Below are 20,559 nucleotides of genomic sequence, written 5' to 3'. Positions count from 1 at the left end.
AGGGGCTCCACTCTTCAGTCTCCAGTCACTCTCAGATTTCCATTCCTGGGACTGTGACTTGCCCAGGGACCTGCTGGACAGGAGAGAGAGCAGGGCCCAGAGCCGGTCCTCTTGGTCACACTCTGAGCTTGACCCTGCCTTTTGGTCCCCAGGAGAGGGTGCAGGGCTGGCAGGATTAGAGAAGTGCGATGGAATGGGGCCGGGGGGACGCCCAGACCTAAATGTCTCTAGACCTCGGGCCAGAGTGGCATTGATGGCAGGAGGTGGCATTGCCCAGAAGCTGGGCTGAGTGGGCACTGAGGCCAGAGGGCTGCTTATTGCAGCCTCCCTGAGCCTGCACAGCTCACTGCCCCACAAAAATGTCCTCCCCCTGTGGCCTGGGTGGCTCCGAGCTCCAGGGTGTGCCTAGAGCCTGTCACAGCTTCTGGGACCCTGACATGTGAGTTTGGGGAGTCGTGGTCTCCACCTCAGAGTATAAATAATGTTATTAATAACAGGTGATATCAATTGATAGCTTGCTGTGGGCCAGGCGCAGCTCTGAGCACTTTCTATGCATGAATTCATTTACTCCAAACCCCAAGCCCATGTACGTTTATTATCCCTTTTAAATCACAGAGATGGACCATGGAACAGAAGCCCGCAGCTTCCTCAGTCGACCCCAGGTTGACTCCATCACCCAAGGCCAGGGTCCCAATGCCTCTGAAATCACCCCCTGCCTCCAGGCTATGGGAACTGCTATTTGGCTGGGGTTTCAGGGAGCAAGTGAAGCTTAATAACTTCTGGATGATTGACTGCAAGAAAGCGAGCACAGAAGAGACACAAAACCTTTATGCCTTGGAAGGTTCACGTCACATCAACCAGTTATTTTCCATTCCCTCCCTGCAAGAAAGAATAATTGGAGGTCAGACAGCAGGAAGAACTTCCCAATCACCAGAAGGGGTAGCGTTGACACCCTGTCTCATGGTCAGTTTTGTAAGGTGTTGCCCCTGCCTTGGCCAACAGTTTGAATCAGAGAGAGGGGTTTGGCGGTGCAATCCCCTAGAGAATCCCCCTAGGACGGGGGTGGGGGTGGGCAGGGGAGGCCCTGGGGCAGCAGCCATGGGGTAACCAAGGGAACAAACACGGAAAACTAGGGGACGTCAGTCCTTATCTGGAGCTTATTAATGGGGAACATTATTCAGCTGTGAAGTCCAAGATGGGGTGATAGGCATGCTGCAGGCAGGGGTGGAGAGCGGGGGCAGGAGGCAGCCACAGGGGACAAGAGGTACTGGCCCAAAGTCCACCTCCATCTCACGTGTCCAAAACCAGGCTGGAAAAACCCTATAAATGCCCATGACCAGCCTCCCCAGAGACCCTGAGAAAGAGAAAGACGGAGAGAGAGAGAGCGAGAGAGCGAGCCGCAAGCTTCCCGTCCCTGAGACCACTGGACTAGCCCACGGAAGTCTCCACAGCATGTGGGAACTCCGATCCATAGCCTTCTCCAGGGCGGTATTTGCAGAGTTCCTGGCCACACTCATCTTCGTCTTCTTTGGCCTCGGCTCGGCCCTCAACTGGCCACAGGCCTTGCCCTCTGTACTGCAGATTGCCATGGCCTTTGGCCTGGCTATCGGCACCCTGGTGCAGGCTCTGGGTCATGTCAGCGGGGCCCACATCAACCCTGCCGTGACTGTGGCCTGCCTGGTGGGCTGCCACGTCTCCTTTCTCCGAGCTGCCTTCTATGTGGCGGCCCAGCTGCTGGGGGCCGTGGCCGGGGCCGCTCTGCTCCATGAGATCACGCCACCAGACATCCGAGGGGACCTGGCAGTCAATGCTGTGAGTAGCCAGAACTTTGTCCTTTCCACAGGGGCAGATCCTGGGGAGTCTCTTATAAAGGATGACATGGGAGGGACCAGATCTGGGTGAGGGTCTAGGTGGGGAGAGAGAGAGAGAGAGAGACAGAAAGAGAGGGAGGGTGGGTGTATGGGGGAGGGGCAGAAATTCCAGAGCCAGGAACACAGCTGCCATAGGAGAGTCAGGGTAGAAGGAGCAGTAATGTCAGAGCAGATTCCGGATACACACGGGTCTACTGGTACCTTCTGTCCTGAGCCTCTTGGAGGAACAGGAGCATCAAGGTTTCTGTTGACTTGGTCCCTGCATTACAGTGAGGGCTGCGCTAGGACTCGGCAGAGGACAGGGTCCCAGAGCAGACGTGCTTTACGAGCCGGGAGGAACCTCAGAGGGCTAGTCCCCGGCATCTTCTCGAGGGAAGAAGACCCAACATTTCTTCAGCATCTACTGTGTGCAGGCCTCACAGCGGGGGCTCCTCATGAGCCACACGTTGATACCTCACAACAGCCTGCGAGGGAGGGATGAGAAGACCCATTTCTTAAGGACACGGAAGCTGAGGCTCAAAAAGGGGACGTACCAGAGCCAGCCTTCAAACCCAGGCTGGACTGCAAAACCCAGGATCTTTCCACCCCACCAGCGTCCCCTTCCTGAGCCACCACCTAAGCCTTGTTTTGCAAACAAGGAAACTGACGCTCCGAGAAAGGAAGCGACAGGCTAAAAGTCCTACAGTTTGTCAATACCAGAGAAAGCACCAGAACCCAGGGCGAAGCTAAAGGGACAAGGTCTCTCCAGACCTCGGAGAAGGTCCTCAGAGCCCATGAGCTAACTGCTGATTCCATGAACAGTGGCTAATCGGGAGCCTTGGGCACTTTGGGAGCTGAGAGTGACGCCGCAGCCCCTTCCCCTCCCCACCCCCACCCTCCCCATCTCCCGGGTCTCCGAAAGGCCTGGGCATCTGAGGGCATGGGTGGGAAGGGACAGTCTGTGTCCCCTCAACACAGCTCTTGCTCCATCCCCCATCCCAAGCCAAGACGGCAAGTGCCTCTTTTGTGCCTCAGTCTCCTGCATTTCCTGGCCTTCTCTATCCCTGGGCCACTGGATAAGAGCTCTGATGTCTCTGAAGAGTCCTGCACAGTCTCTATGGCCATTCCCTCCTCTGCACAGGTGGCCTTCCTCATGCAAGGGGCAGGGGTATCCCAACTGGAGAACTTCTCTCTTCTTCAAAATGGAAAATATCTTTAGGCTGGGGGCTCAAGGTGGAAAAAAGGCGAGAGTGGCCATGGTGGTGGACAGACTGAGAAATCTGACCATTTCCATTGAGAATGAAATTAGTTCAGTTTGCAGCAAGATGAGGTCTAGTTAGACTGAGAGAGGAACTTCCTGAGAGCATGGCCAAGAAAGTCTCAAGAATGTGTGGTTGGGGAACCTCCTCTAATAGCAGGGCAATGGGAGTGCTAAGGGGCCATGAGGACATGGCCTCCTGCTCTTCCATCAGCTCACAGCTGACTAGGGTCCTCAGAAGGGAAGGGTCTGAGGAGGCTCCCCCAAGTTACTGCTCAGCATTTACCATCTTGAGGGACTGGGGAGAACCTTCCTGGCTGGAATGGGGCAGCCGCGAGACTGACTTGTCCTGAGGCTAGTGAGAGCTAGTTGACCCCCATGGCTGTCCCAAGTGTCCTCTGAGGTCACTGGAAAAGCCAGTCTGTCCACCAAGAAGTTACCATTGATGCGCATCTGCTTCGTGCTAGGCCAGATTTCATCTCATTCTAGGTACAAGACTGTAAGGTGAATTCTGTGATTCTCCACCCTGAGTGGTAAACTGAGGTTCAGCATTTAATTGACTCAAATCACAGAACCAGTGTCAGCACCTGGAAGCGGACCCAGAGCTGTCTGACACCAAACCCACATCCACAGTGTCTCCCTTAGATCCACTGTTTACCAGTGGGAGTGGAGCTGGGGTTCTGCCCTTGTCATTTCTGTTTCTCAGACAGTCCTCCAGGATCCATTCTGTTATCCCAATTTTACAGAAAGACAAACTGAGGCTGAAATAAGTAGGGCCCCACAGCAAGTCAAAAGCGCCAAAGTGTCTGCCTTCAAAGCTCTTCACTGCCGCCCACTATAGGCTCTGACATTGGAAGACCGGGGGGGAGGGGGGCACAGGGGGTGGTTGAAGTTAGACTCTAGAGAGACCCAAGGGTGCCAGCTTGAGGGCTAGGACCCGGGGTTGGGGTTCAGGGCCTGGAGAAGGATCGTGGGAGCTCAGAACTATCACAGCTCCGCCCAGTGCAGTGCCCAGACCCAGAGTGCAGGATGTAGGGCATAAGATGACAAAACCCAGAAAGAAATCCAGTACTGGGTGCAGCCTAGTTATGAAATCGCCTCTTTGCTCAGCCCCAAGTTCTCTTGTTACCCAAGGCAAGGTCTGCTGGGACCATGGGCACCCCACATGGGTGTGGAGGCACCACAGTACAGGGCTCCAGCACCCCAACCTCAACCTCTGTAGGATATGCAGGGAGCCAATCCACAGGGCAAAATTGAGGCCTGAAATGCAGTATGGAACAGGCAAGGTCAAAGGGAACAGGCAAAGGTTAGAGGAAAGAGTTGTACAATGCAGTCACAGAGGGAGGGGGCACACTAGCACCGTCCCCTAGATCCTGTTCCTGGGAGCCCTTTGACCACAGGAGGAAAGACCACAGGCCTCTCGTTACACCAGTATCTTATGGCTTAAATAGAGAGGAAGGTCTTCCTATTACCTGGCCTAAAGCTTCCTGCTGCTATCAAAACCTCTTCCCTCCTTGTTCTTCAGGAAGCAGAAATTCTGGATCTCAGCATCCTTTTCCTTTCACATTGCAGGCGCACAACCCCAGCTCCCAAATCTAATGGGCTATGGAGTCAGTTTCCCTACCTCTGGCCTGGGGACCACAAGCAGTTGTAGAGTCCATCCCCCTGCCTTTGTGCCATGGCCCAGGAAGAAGCCATCAGTAGTTTGGACTAAGGTGGCTGGTGAGCCCTGGTGTTCTGGATTGCTGCCTGGAAGCCTATGTGGAGCTTTGACTGCAGGTGGGCAGGAAGATGGCACCAGTGGGGAGCATGCTCAGTGTGTCCCCCCCACCCCCTCTCTGTCTCCAGCTCAGCAACAACTCGACAGCTGGCCAGGCCGTTACTGTGGAGCTTTTCCTGACCCTGCAGCTGGTGCTCTGCATCTTCGCCTCCACGGATGAGCGCCGTGGAGACAACCTGGGTACCCCCGCCCTCTCCATTGGTTTCTCTGTGGTCCTGGGCCACCTCCTCGGGGTAGGTCACGGCCACTGGTTCCAGCATCCCTGGAGGGACAGACACACAGACTTTCCGCAAGGAAACAGACACACAGACCACTCTAGAGACGGATACACAGAACGCCCAAAAGTGAGAGCCACAAAGACCCCAGAGGGACAGATACACAGAACTCCCAAGAGGGAAAGACACATGGACACACCCCAGAGGGTTTGACTCCCATATACCACAAAGGGACAGATATCACTCCAGCTTCAAATGAATAGCGAGCCTTGTAAATATAACATGAACTCAATTGTCCATCGCATGGATTCCCTTTAGGCTGAGGTCAAGCACTGGAGAGAGGCACAGAGACTCCCCCCCACCCCTTCCTCACCTCCCTCCCCTCCCTGACCCCTGCCTCCCATTGCAGATCCATTACACTGGCTGCTCCATGAATCCTGCCCGCTCTCTGGCTCCAGCTGTGGTCACCGGCAAGTTTGACAACCACTGGGTAATGGCTGAAACCTCCCTGCCTTCCCCTCCCCCAGAAACCCATCTGGCTGGAAGAGCTTGGGGTGGGATCAGCAAACCCTCCACAGTCCTCCTCTTGGGGCCCCGTGGAGTCTTGGGTCCACCCTTCAGGTCTGATGCCAAAGACTCTGTTTCCACATCTGTAAATGAGGATAAGAGCAGTTGTTGCTTTGGCTTTTTGTAAAGATTAAGTGAGGTAACTGGTGTAAAACAGATGACGCAGTGCCTTAGAACTCGATAAATGGTAATATTTATACTACGTAACATATTTCTATTATTTAGCACTTATCTAGTACTTAGTATGTGCCAGGACTTCTTCTAAGTGCTTTGCAAATATTGACTCATTTAGTTTTTCACAAGAACTCCAGAAAGTACGTCTTATTATAGTGAGGAAACAGGCACAGAGAAGGTAAGTAACTTGTCCAAGTTCACCCCGGGGAAGTCGGCTCCAGTTCGCACCATTAGCCCCATTAACAAGTCTTCCCAGTTGCTCACTAGTCATTGATACCTACATGGATACGCGTTTGATTACATTCACCGCGTGAGGCCCCCTTTCAACGGGAAGCGGGAGAGGAGCACTCCCGCGAGCCGCCCTCTCGCTCGCCCCCAGGTCTTCTGGATCGGACCCTTGGTCGGCGCCATCCTGGCCTCCCTCCTCTACAACTACATCCTGTTCCCGCCCGCCAAGAGCCTGTCGGAGCGCCTGGCCGTGCTGAAGGGGCTGGAGCCCGACACTGACTGGGAGGAGCGCGAGGTGCGGCGGCGGCAGTCGGTGGAGCTGCACTCGCCGCAGAGCCTGCCTCGGGGCAGCAAGGCCTGAGCGCCTGGGCCGGGCTCGGGGGAGCTCGGGGGAGCGCCCGCCAGCCCCGCCGGAGCCCCTCTCCCCAGGTCCGAAGCCGGCCCCCAGGGCAGAGTGGCTGCTTCCAGGACGTGCCGAGGCCAGGGCGGGGGTAGCGGTGAGCGTGGCAGATCCCTTGCCTTGAGGCTGCGGGGCAGCGACTAGTCGAGTAGTCGACCCCGTGGCGCCTGGCAGGGAGCTGGGGACTTGGGCACCGCGCTGGGGAGGAAGGGCAGAGGAAGGCTCTGGAGAGCCTGCGCAGTGTACTGGGTGGGCGGCGGGGGACGGGGTCTGGGAATGGGGCATCAGGTTTTGCGCGTTCATCCCCCAGTGCCTCTCTGTCCCCAGGTGCAGGGTTGTGCATGCTCCTGAGTGTAAGCAGGTGTGCCTGTGGTGATGCAAGTGTGCAATGGCTGGCCACCTCTTGCTCCCCTCTGGACCCCTCCCTCCCCCACCCGCAATAAATCCACTTCCTCTGCAGTGGATGAGTCCTTCCGGCCATTCATCCCCAGGAGCTCTAAGTGTGCTTCCCAGGAGAAGGGAAGAGGAGGGTATGGAGGCCACTTTGAGAGAGCTGAAGGGAGGCCCTGATATCCAACCCCTACCCTGCCCCTTCTGGAAAATTTCCCCAAGCGGAAGCACTGGGTCCTAAGACTTGCCAGGACCCATTGCTAGACGTAGTGAGGTATCAACTAGAGAACAGCTCCCAAAGTGGCCTCTGGGCCGTGGTTTGGGGGGGGCGGGGGGATGGTTGAGTGGCCAAGGACCTCCTTCCTGCCCTAAGAGAGGACCTCGCCCAGGGAGGAAGCAGGCATGTGTGTGTGTGCTTGCCCAACAAGTGTACCTGCGTGCGACCTCATCTCCAGGGGGGGCTCCAGACTCAGAGATTAGCCTCCCACTGTGGCAGAGAAAACAAAAGGCCTTTGTAAGCCCCTGGGCTTTGTCTTGGGAGAGGGGGAGATTTGCAACTAGACACTTCTTGAAAGGAGACACTCAGTTTCACAAGTGAGCCCTCGCCCAGCACACACCTATGGCCGGCTGGGCAAGGCACTCAGGCACGCAACCACAGGCACCAGGCAACACGCCTCCATCACCCATCGCACCGCCAGCCCCGCTCCCCAGGCAGCAGCTCTTCTTCCCCTCTCTCCCCTCCACCCCCCAGCCCTGGTGCTCCCTCCCCTCTGGCTCCCACCACAGGACATCACTGTGCAGAGAGCACCCTAGCGCCCTCAGGACCAAAGAAGGGAGATGACTTTTCCAGGCAGAAGCAGGACTGTGTCTAGAGCTGGGCTTCTAAATTTCCAGGCCAATGCAATGGTTCTCAACTGAGATTAACTAGGATTAAGTGAGACGATGCATGTAAAGATGCTGTGTGAACTGTATTCCTCATACCATTATCATGCATTATTGGGATCATTTCATCATTTCTGATTCCTGGGGGGAGAATGCAGAAGGGGCCTGACCTTTGGCCTCCTTTATCTCCTTTAGTTGGTGGTCAAAGCAAAGGAGAGCCCTGGGGCCCCAAGGTGCGGGCAGGAGATGGGTTTGGGGCTGGCCCCATCCTGGTCCAGCTCCTTAACCTCTCTAAACCCTGAGCACACACGGGCTGTTCTCCCCTCCCCTCTCCCCACCACCCAGACCGTCCATTCTACCCTCCCTCTCCAGCCTGCCGCATAGCTAACCTAAGAATCACACCTTGAGCCCCCTTCTCCGTGCTCTGTTGCCTCCATGCTTTCGAGGCTTTTATCTGTGTCTGTCCCACACTGCACCAAGCACCACTGTGCACCAGTTTCCAGCCCCTTTGGGCCCTCCACTCCCTTCAGAGACTGACTGTGTATGAGGAACACATCTCTGTAATTATGCCCACTACCTCCTCTATGCTCTTTTCTGTCTTCCTTGAACAAACCTCCCTTCGGGTTAGAAGGTCATAGGTGCTATGGAGATGATTCTCCCAGTCCCCGACAGCTGATGACAGTCGCTTAGCCTCACTACCGGGGGAGTGGGTTGAGTCAGAGACCAAAGTGACTTCTGGGGCTGTACTCCTGGCAGCTGAGTGTCCTTGCTCTGGAAGTTCAAAGGCAGCAAGGTACTGAGCTGTGAGCCAAGCCTGGATGTGTCTCAGGTATTTCATCCTCACCTCACCTCTCCCCAACAGATCCCTCTAGAAGTTGCCAAGAATTTCTCTCTAGTCTGTTCTTCTTCCAAGATTGCGTCTCCCCCCCAAACTAAATGTGAGATCCCCACCACTTCCAGCCCCGATTGCCCAGTTTGGGGTCACTGAGGTCAGAGGTCAAAGCAGGATTCAGGTGATGGGGGTGGAGGGGAACTGACACCTATTAAGCATCTCTTGTGTCCCAGTTTCTGTGCTGGGTGCTTTACCTGCGTTAGCTCATCTAATCCTCCTAAAACTTCAGGCAGGTTAGGGAAGCACAGCAGCCAGCAGCCATGCTGGGTGTTACTTTTTCCAAAGCATCTCCTGTAATCATCTCCCAACCCCTCGAGATAGGGCGAGCAAATACCGTCCTTCCCATTTTAGGCTGAGGCTGAAAGACCGGTCTAAAGTTACACAGCTGTATATAGAGCTAAGACTTGAACTCAGGCCTTCTTATGCAAAATCTCATGATCTTTCCACTCAGAAATCAGAGGAGACGAGGTCTGTGCTGAGACCAATCCTAGGCCCCTCCTGGGAGCCCCTGGCAGAAACCAGCGCATACAACCCAGCCTGCCCAGCCCAGCCTGCTGCCTTGTGGTAGACATGGAGCCTTGGGGAGGGCCGTGGCCAGGGAGGGAGAAAACGACAAAGACACGAGCTGGTTTCTGCCCTTGAAGAGCACCCAGTCTGGAGGAGGGTGGATATCAGACACACGCCAAACCAGACAGAGGCAGGGAAGCATGGAGGCAGATGAACAGACCTTCGGGTCCCCAAGCTGGAGACTGAGAAGATTCTGAGCTGAGGGGAGGAGTGGCTGACCACTGGGTCCCAGCTGCCTCCACCTCCGCGCTCCCACTTTGTGCCACATGACTTTGCATCTGCACATGTTGCTTCCATATTGTTTTGTATCTTTTAAGCTGTGATTCTGTATCTAGGCGGTGCCTCCCAGCTAGACTGTGAGCCCATTGGGGGCAGGGCTCCTTCCGCTTCTTGGATGGCACCCTCCTCTCTATCTTCCCTCCGCACGCAGTGAACACTCAATAAATGCTCATTTGTCAATAAATGCTGTTTCTTTCACAACTTAGAAACGGTCCGTGCAGTCCAAGGTGCCAGAAGACAGACTGGGGTCTGTGGCATGTCATGAGCTTCCCAGAGCTGCTGCTAGGGATGATGCAGAGGGGACTTCAGTGCTGAATAAGCTCAGCTAGGAGAACTCTGGTGGCCAATTCCCACTGTCAACCTGGCCAAAATGGGCATGCTGGGCTCTGTTACCCAGATGGCACCACAGGGAGGCCACCAGGACATGGGCCGGCTGTGTGTCCTCCAGAGAGAGCAAAGGACAGCCCCTTTCAGTCCCCTCGTGCTGGCTGTAGCACCATGCTGGGAAGTCAGGGCAGGGACCCTAGGGTCTAGGACAATGCCTAACACTCAACATGTCCAAAACTGGCCTTCTGCTCGTCTCCCCAAACCTGCTTCTGCCGCAGTCCTCCCCATCCCAGCTGATGGCAACTCCATCTTTCCAACTGCTCAGGCCAAAAGGCTTGAGTCATCTTTGACTCCTCCTTCTCACACCCGACCCTGACTCCACCAGGGAACCCTGTCAGTTCTACCTCCAAGGGATCCAGATCCCATCGCTCTCACCTTCAGCACCCACACTCAGGGCCAGGCCACTGTCTCCCCGCTTCCATTCCCGCCCCTCCCATCTCTTCTCTACACAGCAACAGAGGCGTTGTGTTAAAACTCTGTCAGCCCACGCTAGTCCCTGAGCAATGACTCCCTCTTTCGAGTGAAGCCTGTGGTCCGTCAGGTGACACACAAGGTCTGCCCACTGCTACCACTCTCTGCCCTCCCTTTCTCCTGCTTCAGCAACACGGGCTGCTCCCTCTGCCTGGAAGGTTCTTCCCCAGATAGTGCACGGTTCTTTCCCTCTCCTCTTGAAACCAAGCAGGACCCTGTGGGGCTCCTGGGCACAAAAGCCTTTCTGTGTCCCCTTCTCTGAGTTCCAAAGGGCAGGTTCAAACAGTTGCTAATCAGGGAAGGGAAGGGATACGGAGACAAGGAAGGAGCAGTCAAGAAACAGTAGTACAGCCTTGAGGGCAGGGTCCTGGTTCCCCCTCAAGGGATATACACATAATGTTATCTTTGAGCTCTTCGGAAGAACTAAAACCCTCACCAAATGGAAGATGTGATGAAGCACTCTTCATTCCAGAGAGGGTCACAGTTCGCCCATCATAACCTGACACCAGATGATCTCTGGATTGAAGGAATGCGGTCCGTGCATGCACCCTGATCCTTATCAGCAACCCCGCCCCTGGACGTTAAGACTCCTCACAGGCCCCCCCAGGGTGGAGCACACAGTTTTGAGGGCATTAGCCTACTGTGTCCCCCTTTACCTGGCAAAACAATAGAGCTATTCTTTTCTACTTCACCCAAAACTCTGTCTCTGAGATTTAATTTGACGTTGGGGTACAGAGGCCAGATTCGGCTTCACTCTTCAAGTCTTTCCTCAGATGTCACCTTCTCAATAAGACCCACACGACAACCATTTAAAGTGCAAAGAACCAGTTTCCCATAACATATTCTATTTTTCCATAGCACTTAACCACGTTCTATCGTACTATATAATTTCAATATGTCCATTGTTTATTGTCTGTCTCCTTTCACTAGACTATTAGCTCCACAACGCAGAGACATTGTCTGCTGGCTCATGGCTATATCCCCAGTGCCTAGAACAGTGCCTGGTACATAGTAAGTGCTCAATGAGTCTTTGTGGAATGAATGAATGACTCTTCCCCAAACCTGGGGATATGTGGAGTCCTGGCAGCATCACCCGCTGCCAATTACCCTACCATTTCTACCCTCAACCAGAAACTGCTCCCAAAGAGCCAAGGGGGCCCAATATCAGGAGAGGAAGAGGGGGTTCCCCCTGAGAGATTCTACCTTTCTGTGTCACACATGGGGAGATCCATCTCCCAGCCCAGAGTGGTCCCAGGGAAGCATTCCTCTGGGTCTGTGGCAGGGAAGGGTCCAAGTGCTCAGGGCAAAGATAATTCCAGCATGTAGGCGCTCTTGTGACAACCTGGGGACAGAGTGACCCTGATGGTTAGAGAGAGGTGGAAGGGCCTTAAGCACAGGCCTAGGAGATGTAACCAGCTGCCCCCATTTGAGCAATCTGGACAGATAGGGTCTCCTTCTTCAGCCACACCAGGCCACTTCTGACGACGCCATGGGTCCCATCTCAGGTCATGTGTGACCCTGGGCAAGGCAGAACCTCTCAGTCTGATCTTCCTCACAGGTAGCTCGGAATTTAATCACACAGTGGAGGCCAAAGCCATTTGTTAGCTGTAAAGGATTGGTCTCAAATCCTCAAGTAGGAGCTTCCTTCCCCTGGTGACACTGCCGAGTCCTTCCCACTCCACGTGTGGATTCACAACAGTGCCTGAAGAGAGAGGATGAAAAAGAAGGTGGAAGGGGGCAGACTGGAGGCAAGTTCAGCAGTGAAAGGGCTTAGTCCCCAAAGGCCTCTGGGGTCATGAGGGTCATTGTTCCAGTCTGTACCAGTCTGAACCAGGCCCCGCAGAGCCCTGAGCCCTAAGCCCAGATGAAGATCCTGAATACAGCTGCCATGCTCTGCCAGGGGCAGGGCCCCAGGACCCATGGCAGAAGGGACAGACGGGCCTCCTGCCTTAAGAGGAGAGACCTGGGGGAGGAGCTGGTCCAGCAGGAAACCGGGGCAGAGCAGGAACAATAGCGAGGTTTCTTCCTTCCCTGTTTTCTTTGGCATCTTAGCTGCCACAGAGTCCACATCCCGCTCCTCCAGGTCCTTGGCTTCCCTCCGCGCCCCTCCCTTCAGCCCCCTGACAGAGGAGCACCTGTTCTCTCCCTCTGCTGCACCCTCTCGCTTCGCTCCACACAGAGCCCTCAGGGGGGTTTTAACATTACAGTCACAACTTGAGGAAACTTTATTGAGCCTTACTCTGTGCCAAGCACTGTGCTGAGTGCTTCCCAAAGACATGTCATGGTAGTGGTGGTGGGGTGTTCAGTGCATCTCCACTCCTGGAATCCTGGCGGTGGGTCCTTGCCCCTCTTCCAAGCCCTCGAGGGCCCTCCAGCCTCATTCCCCACATGCCTAACCTGGGGGTGGGAAGAGGGAAGGGTGGGAGGGGTGGGTGGAAAGCAGCTGGGAGCTCAGAGGGAAGGGGCAAGGTCGGAGGGGGGCGAGGAACGGGACTGGAAGGAAGTGTCACCGAGTCCAGGGGTAGGAGGACTTGACTTGGGGGGAACTAAAAGAAACCACGTGTAAGAGAGACAGATATGGAAAAGGATGTAGAGACAAAGTCATAGAGAGTAAAAGAGATGAGGAAAGGTGAAATAGAGAGAGTAGGTTGGATGGCTGAGTCCGGGGCAGGCTGGCACGGTGCCCACTCATCTCAAAACGCCCCCTCTCCAACCCTGGAGGCCTGCCGGGCAAAGTGCGGGAGAGGCCCACGATGGCCGGACCGCCCCGCACAGCCCTGCCCGCCGCCCGCCCCTGCCACCGGCCGGTAGGGAGCTGGATGGCGGCGGCGCTGTCCTCAAGAAAGCGCATCATTCCAACCCTGCCGGGCGCGAAGCCGGGTCAGGATGCCCAGGTCGCAGGAGGAAATGGAGGAGCTGGACCCAGCGCCCGAAGAGAAGAAAAGGGGAAAACCATGGCCGGAGATCAAGGCCCAGCGGAGGCAGACGGCCGGAGGTCGGTAAGACGAGAGAGCCCGGACCCGACAAAGTCTCCCGGGGAGCCCGGGACAGGCAGCGCGGAGTAGAGCACGGGAGCCGCCCGAAGCGCACCATGCGCGGGTCCCAGGCAGCCCGACGGGTCTACACCGCCAGCCGGGTCACGTGGCCCGAGGGGGCGGGCTGCTGCCCGGGCCGGGGGGAGGGGAGCGCGGGGCCTGGGTCAGCGGCGAGACCGCGGCGGCCTTGAAGTTCCCTCCCAGCGCGCAGTGCTGGCCGCCGGGTGCGGGAGCCGCCCACTGCCCCCGCCCGCGCGCCCGCCCCGCCGCGGGGCGCCTGCCTTGTATATAGCGCGCCCCGCAGGGCCCGCGCCAGGAGGCGAGCCACGCCGTGGGCGCCGGAGAGCGCTCGGCGCCCGGGAGCCAGTCCCCCCCGGCCCGCTGCGCCGCCGCCCCGACGTGCGACCCCTGCGGGGGCTGCTGCCTCGAGACCATGAAGAAGGAGGTGTGCTCCGCGGCCTTTCTCAAGGCAGTGTTCGCAGAGTTCCTGGCCACCCTCATCCTCGTCTTCTTCGGCCTCGGCTCGGCTCTCAAGTGGCCGTCGGCGCTGCCCACCATCCTGCAGATCTCGCTGACCTTCGGCCTGGCCATAGGCACCATGGCCCAGGCCCTGGGGCCCGTGAGCGGTGGCCACATGAACCCCGCCATCACACTGGCCCTCCTACTGGGCAACCAGATCTCCCTGCTCCGGGCAGCCTTCTACGTGGTGGCCCAGCTGGTGGGCGCCATTGCCGGGGCTGGCATCCTCTATGGGGTGGCACCACGCGATGCCCGAGGCAATCTGGCCGTCAACGCGGTGAGTGCCCATGGGGCTGGTTGTGGGGCAGGGACCCTGTGGTGGGCTCTGGACCTGGCCCCCAAACCCCATCTCCCGAATGGGTGCCACAGAGTGGTCCAGTGCACACCTCTGCCAGAAAGGTCACAGCCTCCTAAGGCCAGGAATATGAATCTCCGTGTGTGCCCCTCAGCCCACTCCTGTGGTTCATATTCACCTCCTCTGCCTGACCCCCTCGTGCTGCCCCATGCTGGCCTCTCTCCTGGTGCCTGCCTACTGCCCCTCTTTTCTTACCCCAAACTTCTCTCTCTTTGCCTGTCTTACCTCTGAGCTCTTCTGTCCTCTTGGGCGCCTCATTGCTCCTGTGTGCTCCTCAGTGGAGTGGTCTCATGGGACCATCGGAGAGAGGTGGGTTGTGATGCTGTCTTCGGTGACCCTGGCCTCTCCGGGTCTCGTTTTTCTCACTCACACTACGTGGGAATGGCCGTAACAGCAGGGACTATTACGTGGGACTCCTCCATAACAGCAGGGGTCAGGGAGTTACGTGTAGAAACCGTGCTTGTGAACTCCCTAATGTGGTGCCAGTGCATGCAGTCTCTGATGAGTATTGGTTCCTGCTCCTGGCCCCCTGCTGCCTCCCCCGCACGCAGCCCCAGATTCAGCCCCCATGTCCCATGCAAACTGGGTTCATTAATCAAACACAGAGGAGGATTTTCTCGGCCATTGTCAAGCGGTGAGTCAGCCCCGCCAGAGAGACGGGTTTGAGGTTGGAACTGGCAGCGGGTCAGGCACAGGCGGGAGGCGGGCTTCAGGGGTGCCGTAAGCAAACTGGGCAGCTGCCCATAGGAGGGAGGGTAAATGCCAGCTTGTGGGGATTGGGGACTGGGCAGAACGAGTGACAGGCCTGTGTCCAGGAAGAGCTCCCGTCACACTTGCCCTTTAGCCACATCTTTGCGTTCCAAGCTTTGTGCTCACTGCGAAGTATGTAGTCTCTTCAGCAGATGACCTCCCTGATGTGACAGGGCTTGGCTTCCAGCTGCTCAGGCTCTAGATGTCTCTGGAGACCAAAAGCCCATCCCCCCAAGTCCCTGGCCATAGAGGCAGAAGAAGGCAGGGTCTCTACCACACCCTTCCCTTGCAGCTCAACAACAACACAACTCCGGGCCAGGCCGTTGCGGTGGAAATGATTCTGACCTTCCAGCTGGCGATCTGTATCTTCTCCTCCACCGACTCCCGCCGCACCAGCCCTGTGGGCTCCCCAGCCCTGTCTATTGGCTTGTCCGTCACACTGGGCCACCTAGTGGGGGTGAGCATTGCTGCCCCTTGGGGCAAATAATGGGGAGTACCTTCTGAACCAATGAGCCTGGCAGTTAAGGCCTGGAGTGGAGCTGCTCTACTCTGGCCCAGACTTGATCCCCTCAAACCTTCTCCAGTCTGAGGAAAGATGGAAGTGAGTGGGAGTTGGGACGGGGGCAGGAAGCCAAGCCCAAGCGCAGGACAGAGAGGAGAGAAGGGGTCCGTAGGAACCTGTGGAGGGAGAGGTCACCAGCCTAGGAATTGGGAGACAGTTGGAGACCTGGCTGAGCCCCTGAACTGCTGGGGGACCCGGGGAGAGTCCAGGCCGGATGGGAGTAGACAAGCACGCTGCCCTCCTCACCACCTCCCTCCCTCCGTCCAGATCTACTTCACCGGCTGCTCCATGAACCCGGCCCGCTCTCTCGGCCCCGCAGTGATCATGAACCAGTTCAGCCCCTCGCACTGGGTGAGTCTGGGCCTCCCCTGGCTCCCTGGCAATGAAGGCCTAGAAACCCAGCCTTAGCAGCTGACAGCTAACAGGACTTTCCGGATGATGGGGGCCTAGAGCTTGGGGGTGGCTGGAGAGAGAAGGGGATGCAGCCGGAACAAGGACAGGGGCGGGGGTAGATTTTTTAGGCAGGGGACCCTGGTTTGAGGGGAGGGACTGACTATGTGTGTCTGTCCCTCTGGGGAAGGGAAAAGGATCTGTACTCCAGTGCTGCTCTCTGAGGATTTTTCTTCCATCTTTCTGGGTGGTGGGGGGCAGGAGGCCCGTGTGTCTGTCCTCTTTGATGTTTTATTTATCTGTCCCTGTTGGGGGAATGGGGAGAGTCTTCCTCCCTGTGGGTCTGTCCCTCTGGACAATCTGTCTGTCATCTCCTTTGAGAGCTCTCCAGAGTCTGTCTCTATCCCTGTGTGGAAGGGAGAGGCGTTCTGTTCATCTCTCCGAGGATCTCCATGTCTGTTCCCTCTGAAGGTCCATTCGTCTCTCTTTAGGGTGGGCTTGGCGGGGCCCTGTCCCTCTGGAGATGTCTGTCTCCTCTGAGGATCTGGGTGTCTGTGGTCCATGTCCCTGTCATTGGGGAGTGGGGTGTCAGTATATCTGTCCCTGAAGTGGGGAGAAGTCTTTCCTTCGGGAGGTCTGGAAGTCTCTCTGTCTGTCTCCTCTGAGAGGCCCATGGGTCTGTCCTCTGGAGGGGGAGCTCTTGGTCCCTGAGGCCTGAGGCTCGGCCCACTGACACTGCTCTGTCTCCACCAGGTGTTCTGGGTGGGGCCCATCGTGGGGGCTGCCTTGGCTGCTATCCTCTACTTCTACCTGTTCTCCCCCAACGCCCTGAGCCTGAGTGAGCGTGTGGCCATCGTCAAGGGCACGTACGAGCCCGAGGAGGACTGGGAGGAGCAGCGAGAGGAGCGGAAGAAGACCATGGAGCTGACTGCCCAGTGACCAGCATCACGCGGGGGCCAGCCTCTCGGCCCCCGAACCGCAGGGGGAAAGAAGAGAAATATAGGACAGCAAGCTTCCTTCCCCCGCAGCCGGGTCCTCTGGGCTGGGGAGGAGGTGCTGGCTCCCCAGGCTGAACGGTTAGAGTTGGGAGGAGGAGCCCAGGATGGGACTCTTGGGGTGGGGGCCAGGGGCTGGGGTCTGGTGGGGAAGGGGTCTCTCTGGCACAGGGCAGACTGCTGCAGCGAGGTCAGACCTCAGGCATTGTGAACGCAGTGCTAAGCTTGCAGGTTGCCCCTGGCCAGGCCAGGAAGGGGTGGTTGGCAGTCTGTGCCCCCTCCCTCTCCCCAGCCCCTCCTCAAGAGCCAGGGGGATCCCAGCCCCTGGGACAGCAGAGGCTGACCTTCCCCAGAGCTCTTCAGGAGGGAGGCAAACTGGTTCATTACATGCCGCCTTATTTATTTCTGCTCAAGGATGCATGGGGTAGGGCTGCTGGTGTTAGGGGTGGGGGCTTCCCAATAAACCACTGACATTCATGTTCGGCCTCGTCTCTCTCCAGAAGCCTCACCTCAGGATACTCTGGCTCATCACCTCTCCTCCTCATCATCCCACACCCTCTTCCACAGGCTCCACAATCCTCTGGGGAAAGACAGGGAAGCTGAGGCCAGGGGAGGCTTAGAGAGTCAGAGACGGGGTTGGGAGGAGAGAGAGAAAGAGACCAAATGTAGCAACAGAGCTAGAGGTCAGGAGGGGGGCAGTGGGAGCAGAGAAGGAGGGGTCCTCACCGAGTTGCCTGCCTGCTTGCCCCTCCCTCCTCAGCTATGTCAAGTCCCTGCCACTTGAGGAGGGCCTGGCACCAGTGCCAGGGTGTGCTAGGCAGAAGTGAACCGGCCCGGCAGCCCCTTGAGATGCCGATGGGGTGACCAGCCAGGTCTGTCATTGGGCAGGAGGCACAGTCCCGGACTCCCCTCTCTGCCCCTTGGTATGCCAAAAATGTGCCACGTTGGGCGCCTGTGCTCAGAGGGAGAAGCCCCCTGCCCCCACCCCTACCAGAAGCCATACCCAGCCCAGCCTCTACCAGCCATGGTTCCCACCGTCTTCCCCTCTGGGCCTGTAGCTCTGCCCTTCCCCGCCCTTGTCCCCTTGCCACTGACACTCCTTAGGAGACCCCCTTCAACTCACTAAGCCTCCCATCTCTTAAGCTATAAAGTGAGGATAAAAAATGCTTTCCTCACAGGGTCGTTGTGGGGTCAGATGAAGGGAGGGAGTGGGATTCCTGGGGCTGGGCTGCTCTCTGTGGCGAGAGGGGCACACAACAGCTCAGGACACGACTCCTTATCAGAGTCACTCTGGCTTTGAGTTCAAACCTGGTTGTGCAAATTTGGATAACACAAGCTGTCTGAGTTTTAATTACCTCATCTGTAAAATGGGGATACTTGTACCCATTTCATGGATTGTTATGAGGATAAAATGAAACAATGGATAAAAGGGAAACCCTTGTGCAAACAGGGACAGGCACCTCAGATCGAGGGCTCGATTTGCTAGTGTGAAGAAAAACCAGCACGTCCACAGCTGGGACCCCAGCCACACCGCAGTTCTGGGCCTCTGCTCCCCCGAGAGTGTTTAAACCCGAGCTCGCGCTTCTCCCTGGTGTGGGAACCTCTCCCCCGTGGTTTTCAGTTTTGCCTCAGAAGAGAAGGGGCCAGCAGGGCCAGGAGATGGACTGAGAAGCGATGGGAGAAGCTATAGACAGTGGCTGGCCAGGGTCAGTCCCAGGGGCTGGGGGTGAGGCGGGGCAGACTCCCCAGCCCTCCTCCAAACTTGAGTCTAGTATATGTAAATGGCAGCGGCAGCTGGCACCCTGCCCTGCCTGCCTGGCGACTTGCAGTAAACACCAAATGGCAGTGTGTGTGAAGCCCCGGTAAAGGAGCGGTCCCCCACCCGCTGCCTCCACCCCTGCCCCTACCCAAGAGCCCGGCGCAAGTGCCATCTCCGACCAGCAGGGGGGGACCTCGTCCACCGAATCCACCGCTGCCGCGCTTCCTCTTCCCCAAGTCACGGGTCTGGGCCAGATGCGGCGTGGAGGAGAGGGGGCCCTGGGGAGTCTTTCAGGCCTTGGTCCCCTGGGCCACCAGGAAGCAGCTACCCCCAGCCCCCCACCCCACTGTCTGTACAGAAGAGAGGGGATTCCTCTGCCCGCCCAGGGGCTGCCAGTTTCACCTGGTAGGAAAGTGGACAAGGTGACAGAATGGAGAGATGGAGGAGGACTAGGGGTCAAGGCCAAGAATAGACAGAGGGTTAGCTGTCTAGATGGGTGGGCAGGAGGATGGGTTGCTGGGAGGGTCGGCTCTCTCAACCCCAATCTGAGCCTCAGCTTCCTCCTCCGGCGGTTGTGGACGAGAATATCAGACCTCCTCGCAAGACTTCCACGCAAGACTCAAGTGAGGCACAGCCGTGACTGGGAGGCAGGCCTCTCCATCCAGCCCAGCAACTTGGTTCCTTTCTCCGACGGGTCCCACGGGGAGCATGACGGGGTGAACGGTGGGCCTATGAGGGACAGGCCCTCAGGGATGGGCGGGGCACCCAGTCCGAGGGAGGTACTGGCCAGTCCGAGGGCGAGGGTCCGCCTAGGGCATATGGGGCTGACTAGGTGCCGCGGGCCGGGCAGTTTGGCCAGCAGAGGGCGCTGCGCTCCCTGGTGTCGGATCCTCCCCGCGCGGCTCGAGTCCGGGGCTCACAAAGACCTGCGCACACACGAGCCCGCACACGCTAGCGCCGCTCCGCAAGGATCTTCGGTTGTACCCAGCGGGCTCCGTCTTTCGGCATAGACCGCTCACTCCGCGTGTGTGCAGAGCCACATCGCCCGTCCCCCATTCCCTCTCACAGGGCCGCTCGGGACCAGACCCAGCTGCCTGGCCCCACATGTTCTCAGCGAGGTATACGTGTGTGTCATATCCAGGCACACACATGCTCAGTCATCCCTCTGACCCTCTGCTCCACCTGAAGACAGAACCCAAAAGAGCTTTGACTCTCCTGTAAGAGGCTTCCTCCCCTTCCCCTCCTCCTCTGCCCAGGGGCTGCCAGTTTCACCAGGTAGGAAGGTGGACATGGTGACATGATGGAAAGATGGAGGAGGACTAGGGGTCATGCAGAGAACAGACAGAGGGTTTGCTGTCTAGATGGATGGACAGGAGGAGGGGTTACCAGGAGGGTCGGCTCTGTCAGCCCCCCTCTGAGCCTCAGCTTCCTCTTTCCACCATTTTGTGGGGAAGGGTGAGGGGATACAAGGGAAACTACCTTGAATCTTTCCCTTTCTGTCATGTTTTTATTGTCCCTTCTCATCTCTTCCAGTTCCCTCCTCCTTCCCCTCCTTCTTGCTCCCCCATCCTCTCCAAGCCCTGAGAGAGAACCACAGTCAGAGCTCACATTGCCCCTTGTGTCCACGCACACACCACACACACATCTCCCCACAGAGATGCCCAACCCGCTAGTCTGGGGAGCCCAGAGACAGGCCTCTGAGAGGTTAAGAGCACACAGCCACCTGACAGGCAGCTGTAGGCAGCCAGGTGTGGGGCTTGACAAAAGCTCTTGGAGAAAGAGTGACCTCAAAAGCGTGCTACCAGGGCCCAGGACTGGCTGGGTCCAGGGACATGCTGGCTGGAGCTGGAGCAA

The 20,559-nt window shown here is 57.4% G+C and overlaps 2 protein-coding genes and 1 long non-coding RNA gene across 3 annotated transcripts; 2 read left to right on the top strand and 1 right to left on the bottom strand.

Annotated features, from left to right (window-relative positions):
- Nucleotides 1–1,338: 1,338 nt before the first annotated feature.
- Nucleotides 1,339–9,666, top strand: AQP2 (aquaporin 2). Its single transcript, XM_082421478.1, has 4 exons — nucleotides 1,339–1,812; nucleotides 4,957–5,121; nucleotides 5,513–5,593; nucleotides 6,224–9,666. Exons 1-4 carry the CDS (start codon nucleotides 1,453–1,455, stop codon nucleotides 6,431–6,433), a joined length of 816 nt encoding a protein of 271 aa, XP_082277604.1. The 5' UTR covers nucleotides 1,339–1,452; the 3' UTR covers nucleotides 6,434–9,666.
- A 1,559-nt stretch (nucleotides 9,667–11,225) lies between these two features.
- LOC309641483 lies at nucleotides 11,226–15,285 on the bottom strand. The gene is made up of 2 exons (XR_014252626.1): nucleotides 14,475–15,285; nucleotides 11,226–12,042 (listed from the first exon to the last, which is right to left on the bottom strand). It is a non-coding gene; the product is annotated as an uncharacterized lncRNA (long non-coding RNA).
- Nucleotides 13,684–17,423, top strand: AQP5 (aquaporin 5). The gene is made up of 4 exons (XM_082421490.1): nucleotides 13,684–14,171; nucleotides 15,292–15,456; nucleotides 15,829–15,912; nucleotides 16,705–17,423. The coding sequence occupies exons 1-4, from the start codon at nucleotides 13,809–13,811 to the stop codon at nucleotides 16,888–16,890; spliced, it is 798 nt and encodes a 265-aa protein (XP_082277616.1). The 5' UTR covers nucleotides 13,684–13,808; the 3' UTR covers nucleotides 16,891–17,423.
- Nucleotides 17,424–20,559: the final 3,136 nt, after the last annotated feature.

This window comes from Balaenoptera physalus, assembly GCF_965194825.1.
Source record: "Balaenoptera physalus genome assembly, chromosome: 13".
Lineage (NCBI taxonomy): Eukaryota > Metazoa > Chordata > Mammalia > Artiodactyla > Balaenopteridae > Balaenoptera > Balaenoptera physalus.
This window is presented reverse-complemented; position numbering and strand designations above follow the sequence as displayed.

Bases quoted from the DNA above. Each gene is read 5' to 3' on its own strand.
- AQP5 (XM_082421490.1), top strand. From the start codon at position 13,809: ATGAAGAAGGAGGTGTGCTCCGCGGCCTTTCTCAAGGCAGTGTTCGCA. The intron at 14,172-15,291 runs GTGAGTGCCCAT...CTTCCCTTGCAG, and splicing joins GCAATCTGGCCGTCAACGCG to CTCAACAACAACACAACTCC. The intron at 15,457-15,828 runs GTGAGCATTGCT...CCCTCCGTCCAG, and splicing joins CACTGGGCCACCTAGTGGGG to ATCTACTTCACCGGCTGCTC.
- AQP2 (XM_082421478.1), top strand. From the start codon at position 1,453: ATGTGGGAACTCCGATCCATAGCCTTCTCCAGGGCGGTATTTGCAGAG. The intron at 5,122-5,512 runs GTAGGTCACGGC...CTCCCATTGCAG, and splicing joins TCCTGGGCCACCTCCTCGGG to ATCCATTACACTGGCTGCTC. The intron at 5,594-6,223 runs GTAATGGCTGAA...GCTCGCCCCCAG, and splicing joins GCAAGTTTGACAACCACTGG to GTCTTCTGGATCGGACCCTT.